The sequence below is a fragment of the Myotis lucifugus genome, unplaced genomic scaffold (assembly GCF_000147115.1).
Source record: "Myotis lucifugus unplaced genomic scaffold, Myoluc2.0 scaffold_5469, whole genome shotgun sequence".
NCBI classification, from domain to species: domain Eukaryota; kingdom Metazoa; phylum Chordata; class Mammalia; order Chiroptera; family Vespertilionidae; genus Myotis; species Myotis lucifugus.
In genome coordinates, this window is record NW_005876517.1 from 4,531 (window position 1) to 11,519 (window position 6,989).

The window sequence follows — 6,989 nt, forward strand, 5'->3', positions numbered from 1 at the left end:
CAAGGAGGGCTGCTCCACCTGGCGGCTCTAGAAGCCACAAGACATCTTTCCCTCTGGCTCAATGTTCCCTTAATGATGATGACGACCATCGCGATATAGCGGTGGACATATTTGGAGCGCTGTCTCTGCACCAGGCACCGGCAGCCCTTCACAACGACAGGTAATTCATTAAAAGGGCCTCCGCAGCCGGAAGAGGTGACGGAGGGCGTTGGAGTCGCGGAGTTGCTTTACCTCCCGGACACGCAGCTCACTCACTCACCCCCTTTCCCGGGCGCGCGCTGCGGCACCTGCTCCAAGCTCCAAGGCCTTTGCCTTCCGGGATGGGGGCGGGGTGGGAGGGGAGGTGCGCGCCCCGCGGCTTCAGGCCAGGAAGCGGTGTGGAGCGGGCGGCCGCCTCCAGTCCCCGCCCGGGCCAGCGGGAGGGGCCGCGGGCGGCGCGCGGAGCAGAGCGTAGGACGACCGGCCGGCGCTAGGACCCGCGGGGGCCTCCCAGGCCGCAGTCTCCGGCTCCCCCCACCCCAGCCCACCTCACCCCGCCCAAAATGAGGAAACGGAGGAACTTGCTCCAAGTTGTGCTGCCAGGGCCGCCTGGGGGTGCGCAGCCAGGGCGCCGGGGCCTTCGTGGGGGCGGGGGCGGGGCGCGGCCCGGAGACTCCCTCTGAGCAGGTGAGCGGGCGGCGGGGATGTGGGTGAGACCGCGGGGGTATGGAGGGCTCCCGGGAGGCCTGGGCGTGCACCCCAGGGACCGGTGTGGTGTGCGCACGAGTGTGCGCGTCCGGGGCGCGCGGCGGGTCGAGGCTGGGGCGGCGGTGGTCCGAGGCGATCCGGGGCGGGTGCGGGGTATTTTCCTGGGTGTAGGGTGTGCGCGTCTGGGAGCCCCTGGTGTGTGTATCCGCGCGTCCACGTGGAGGGATGTGCGCGTGTGACAGATGCTTGTGCACGGCCTTGCGTGTAGCTCTGTCCGGGTGGCCCAACGTATGGTGCCCAGGTGTTCAAGTGTGTGTGTTTGGGGGTGGGGAGGGGCGGGAGGGAGACACAGATACGTTTCCAGATGTCTGAGCACCTGTGTGTGTGTACACATTTGTAGACGCGTGTGTACACCTGTCCCTAGGGGGGACGTGCCCTGGCTTGCATACCTGCGGGTCTGTGGGTACCTGTGTCCACGCCTCGTGTGTTTCTCTGTGTGTTTGTGTGTACATGGATCAGTATGTGTGTGAGGACATGTAGGGCTGGGTATTTACGGGGTTGCACACTGGAGGAGCAGAGACTTACCCTGGAACCCGCCCCACGGGCCCAGCCACCTGTGGTGGGGTTGAAGGGCGAGGTAGGGGTGGGAAAATCCTCACCCAAGCAGCAATGAGGGACTGGGGGTGGGGTAGAGGGATTAGAGAGGTCCAGCTGGCCAGCCCCGCGAGCTCAGCGGGGCTGCACTGTCCCACTGTAGGCTCAGAGTTTCTTGACAATGACCTTGAATCATTCCGTATTTCCCTGCCCTGCTCTTCCAGAAAAGAGGAAGAACCAGGCGCGATGAGGTGGCACCGGGCTCCCCAGGCGCCGTGTGGGCTGCGGGGGCCTGAACCAGGCGTGTCCCTCCTCCCCAGCCTGTGGCCACTTGCTCTGTGCCCATGCTGGTCCTCAGTTTCCTTTGGGAACAATGGTAGGGCTAGGCTCCCGGTTTCTTCACTGATGTTTAATGGCTTTGACTCAGCTAAGGAACACCCCTCGGTAAAGACCACCTTCCCAGAGGGGCCTGGAGAACCAGTATTTGTAACTCCCCCACCCCCATGCCTCTGGCTGTTGCCTCCACCCGGCCTGGCTGGCAGCGGTAGCGATGGCCCCCGAGCCCCAGCCTGGCTTGCATCTGCCCTCCAGCTGGTCTCTGCCCCCTCTCCAGGTGAACCCTGGCTTTCTCCAGGCCTGGCATTCCGGCCCATCTCAGTCAGGATGCCCACAGTGAGTACCCCCAACCTGGACGCCTGTATCCCTGGCCCTTGCTCAGCTCAGTCCACGTCCACAGGCCCTCAACTCCATGGGGAGGGAGGGTGTACTCTGACCCACGCCCCCTTTAGCTGATGTCTTCTGGCTTTTCTGTCATTTGGTGTTGCATTTCCTTCACCTTTTCTTCCTGACCTGTCCTGGGTGCCCTCCATTTGTGACTAATCTATCTCTGCTGGCTGCTCCCTTGTCTTACCTCCTCTTCTCCCTCTCTCTTCTGTCTCAATCCAATCTTCCTCTCCCTGGGGCATCTCCTTCATGTCACCTTGGCCCTCTTCCCTATGCCTCCCACCCAGAGGCGCTGGGCCCCAGGCACCCAATGCATCACCAAGTGTGAGCACACGCGCCCGAAGCCTGGAGAGCTGGCCTTCCACAAGGGCGACATGGTCACCATCCTGGAGGCTTGTGAGGTGAGCTGTGGCCAGAGGGCCTGGAGATGGGACTCAGTCAGGAACCCCCCCATTCTCCTCCCCCCGATGCCGACCCCTGTCTCCCTCCCTGGCAGAGCAAGAGCTGGTACCGAGCCAAGCACCACGCCAGCGGGCAGGAGGGGCTGCTGGCGGCGGGTGCGCTGCGGGAGCGTGAGGCCCTCTCAGCGGATCCCAAGCTCAGCCTCATGCCGTGAGTGGTGGGGTTGGCCCAGGGATGAGGGATCCGGAGGGCCCGGCCCGCCCGGCCCAACCCGCCCTCCCGCCACTGCAGGTGGTTCCACGGGAAGATCTCGGGCCAGGAGGCGGTGCAGCTGTTGCAGCCGCCCGAGGATGGGCTGTTCTTGGTGCGGGAGTCGGTGCGGCATCCCGGGGACTACGTGCTCTGCGTGAGCTTCCACCGCGAAGTCATCCACTACCGCGTTCTGCACCGTGATGGCCACCTGACCATCGACGAGACCATCTGCTTTTGCAACCTCATGGATATGGTAGAGGTGCAGCTCGGACAGGAGTCGCGTGTTCCCCAGGCCCCGCCCCATCCCAGCAGCTGGATGGACATGGGGACCCCCAGAGCCACATGCTCCCCAGTGCAAGAAGGAGCTGGTCCTCATGGACCACCAACCATATAGGTGGTCTGAGCTCTCTGGGTTCCACTTCCAGGGACTGGATGGCTCCTCCGGGGACCTCCAGGAACCTCCAGGTTGACACCAATCCAGAAACACCCCTGCCATTCTCCCCTTCCCCCCTAGTTTGCACCTTTCCTATTCCCATGGAAACCAGCCCAACACATCATGTGGGAACCAAACCCCTCTCCTCATCGGCTCATGCCCACCCTATCCAGAGCCCACCCCCCGGAAGGGAACAGGATGAGGGATGCCCCTTGGCACATGCTGGTCCCTGGGGTTGGACTCACAACCACCTCTGCCCCACCCCACCCTGCAGCATTACAGCAAGGACAAGGGGGCCATCTGCACGAAACTCGTGAAACCCAAGAGGAAGCAGGGGGCTAAATCGGCGGAGGAAGAGCTGGCCAAGGGTAGGGGCCTGCGCCCTCTCTGCCCATGTTCGCCCTGCCCATGTTGTGAGTGGGTTTCCACATCTGCTGCTTCTCCCACGTCCCCATCATCTGCCCTGTCACTTGAGCCAGAAACCTGGACCAAACCTCAACCCACCTACCCTCCCACATCCCCTTCATGCCCCCTCCTGGCCTCTCAGACCCTCCCATCAGACCACCTCCTTCCAGGGGGGCAGTCCCCCTTCCTCCTGCCCCCTGCCCCTCTGGTCCCAAAGGCAACTTTCCACCTGCAAGCCCACCCACATCGCTCCCCTGCTTAAAGGAGGGAGGCCCTGCAGCTCCACCGCCTTCCAGAACCTCCCCTTGTGGCTGAGCCTTCTTTCCTACTTCATCTACAGGGCTCCTCCTCCATTCACAAGTCCTCTTGGTTGTGACTCATTTCCTCTCATGCCTCCGTGCTGTTGTGCATTCTGTTCCCTTCAGCTGAAATGCTTTTCCAGCTTCTGTGTAGTGAAATCATCAATACCCAAGTCCCAAAGCAAAGGCTCCCAACTATAGCCACCCCTCGTTTTTTGAACCTCATGATCATGACTGTCTCCTTGGAAGCGTGTATTTCTCCTGGGAAATCTTGGGGATGGCACTTGGGTGGAGGGTGGTGTCGCCACACCCGATCGTGCCTAAGGGCTCCTGATTTGGGTGGGGAGGAGGCCTACATTAGAGGAGAAGAACTCTGGCCTGCCTGAGACAAGAGGTCAGGGAGGCCAGAGCACAGATTATGACTTAGAGCACAGGAATCTTTCTAAGATTCCAGAAGCTTTACTGCTCTCCGTGTCTATTGCATTTTTGCTGTGTGTGTGTGTCCCTGGGAGGCCAGAGGTTAAGAACCGTAAAGGGACCAGCCCTTGTGGTGTTTAAAGGGACCCATCTCCAGGTAGGAGAGACGGGCAGCCCTGAAGGGTAGGCTGTTGCCTTTGACCACATAACTGGTATCAGGAGTGGGGTGTGTCAGCCATGCCCTTTGGACCATTACTGGGAATAGCAGCCACCCAAATGTGTGCCCACAGCTGGGTGCTGTGGGAGACACCATCTGGTCTCTGCAGGTGGCGCCCCCGAGGGGAGGGGCTGGGGAAGCCCGTTACCTCTCTGACCGGGCCTTTGCCCCACAGCTGGCTGGTTACTGGACCTGCAGTATTTGACCTTGGGAGCGCAAATCGGAGAGGGGGAGTTTGGAGGTGAGTAGGGCGTGGCCTGGCGAGCTGAAGGAAGGTGGGGGTTCACGTTTTGGAGTCACAGACATGAATTCACATCCATATTTAATACCTACTTGCTGGGCAGCTGAAGACAGACCACTCCTCTCTCGGAGTCTGTTTCCTCCTCTGTGAAAGGGGGCTGACAACAGCTGTTGTGAAGTAAAGACTCAGGCACACACCCAGCGAGTGCGAGTCCCTCACACCTCCAGCCTCGTGCACATGCTGGTCCTGTGCTTGGAATGCCATTCCCTGAAATGATTATTCTGGAAGGTTCTAGGGCAGTGATGGCGAACCTATGACACACGTGTCAGAGGTGACACGTGAACTCATTTTTTTGGTTGATTTTTCTTTGTTAAATGGCATTTAAATATATAAAATAAATATCAAAAATATAAGTTTTTGTTTTACTATGGTTGCAAATATCAAAAAATTTCTACATGTGACATGGAACCAGAGTTAAGTTAGGGTTTTTCAAAATGCTGACACGCCGAGCTCAAAAGGTTCACCATCACTGCTCTAGGGCTTAGGTCAGGGACCTATGGACTTTCTCTGTAAAGGGCCGAAGTGCAAATATTTTTGGCTTTACAGGCCAGTCTGTCACATCTGCTCAGCTCTGCATTTGTAGCAGGAAAGCCGCCCCAGATGATAGGTAAACCAACAGGAGTGGCTGTGTGCCAATAAAACTTTATTTGTAGACACTGAATTTTTCCCCCTATAATTTTCGTGTGTCATGGAATAACATTTTTTTGATTTTTTTGAACTATTTGAGAATATAAAAACAAACAAGAATATAAAAAGCATTCTGAGCTCATGGGCCTTGCAAAAACACACGATGGGACTGGATTTGGCCCTCGGGACAGAGTTTGCAGACCCCTAGATCCTCTTTGATTAGGGGTTTAGGGGTTCGGAGCTGGTACGGCCCAGGGGGTTTCCAGGCCTGGGGCCTGAGCTGTGTTGGTGTACATGGGGGTCCATGTGAGTGGCTATGTCCCTTTGTCTGTGTCCATCCCACCCCCAGCCGTCCTGCAGGGCGAGTACCTGGGCCAGAAGGTGGCCGTGAAGAACATCAAGTGCGATGTGACAGCCCAGGCCTTCCTGGATGAGACGGCAGTCATGACGTGAGTCCCCGGTGGGGGTTAGGCACCCTGGGGGTGGGGGTTCCAGCCGCGCCTTCACCCCCTCCTCTGCCTCCCCACAGGAAGCTGCAGCATAAGAACCTGGTGCGTCTGCTGGGCGTGATCCTGCACCAGGGACTCTACATCGTCATGGAGCACGTGAGCAAGGTACGCTAGGGCCGAGATGCAGGTGGGGGTGCAGGTGGGACTTGGAGAGGCAGCCAAGAAGCCTCGAACCCGAGCCCCGTGTCTCCCTCCCCCTCCCCCCCAGGGCAACCTGGTGAACTTTCTACGAACTCGGGGCCGGGCCCTTGTGAACACCCCCCAGCTCCTGCAGTTTTCCCTGTGAGTGGGGCCCCGGTGGGTGGGAAAGGGGCTTTCCAAGGCCAAGGAGAAACGCAGGAAGGAGCCTGGCCCTGGGGGTGTTTGACCGCCCACTGGAGCCCCTGTGCCCCCCTTCCCCAGGCACGTGGCCGAGGGCATGGAGTACCTGGAGAGCAAGAAGCTGGTGCATCGAGACCTTGCTGCCCGCAACATCCTCATCTCTGAGGACCTGGTGGCCAAGGTCAGCGACTTTGGCCTGGTCAAGGCTGAGAGGAAGGGGCTGGACTCCAGCCGACTGCCCGTCAAGTGGACAGCGCCTGAGGCACTCAAACATGGGGTGAGCGCCCCTCTGTCCCCAGGGACCGTGGAGCCCCAGCTCCACAGTGTGACCCTGGGCACGTGTCTTGGCCTCTCTGAACCTCCAAGGGAAATGACTCTGCCTCCCCAGTGAGTACGTGGTCCATCGTTGTTCTTTTTAGTTTCCATCTGGTCTCTCCTGTGTGTGACCCTGTCTGGGCCTGTTTCCCCATTTCTGGGCTCAGTGCTGAGGGCACACAGAACCAGCCCCTCCCTGCACCACATCTGAGCTGCACTTGGTCAAAGGGGCAAGGACTCAGGGAATGGAGTCTGTTAGGAAGAGACCAGAGAGTGCAGGTCAACCCAGGGGGACTTCCTGGAAGAATCGGGGACTGGAGCGGGAACCTTGAAGGGTCCCTCCTCACCCTGGTCTTGGACCCCACAGAAATTCTCCAGCAAGTCCGATGTCTGGAGTTTCGGGGTGCTGCTATGGGAGGTCTTCTCATATGGCCGGGCTCCATACCCCAAGATGGTGAGCATGGCCTGGGTGGGGGAGGCACTGGGT

The 6,989-nt window shown here is 59.4% G+C and overlaps 1 protein-coding gene across 1 annotated transcript; it reads left to right on the forward strand.

Annotated features, from left to right (window-relative positions):
- Positions 1-1,900: 1,900 nt before the first annotated feature.
- Positions 1,901-6,983, forward strand: LOC102430836 (megakaryocyte-associated tyrosine-protein kinase; the record flags this gene model as incomplete). The annotated part of the gene is made up of 11 exons (XM_023749312.1): positions 1,901-1,953; positions 2,292-2,405; positions 2,501-2,616; positions 2,698-2,917; positions 3,366-3,459; positions 4,605-4,670; positions 5,707-5,806; positions 5,887-5,971; positions 6,075-6,148; positions 6,269-6,464; positions 6,870-6,983. Coding segments are annotated over exons 1-11 (1,188 nt in total), but the record flags the coding sequence as incomplete, so codon positions are not given.
- Between the last annotated feature and the right edge of the window lie 6 nt (positions 6,984-6,989).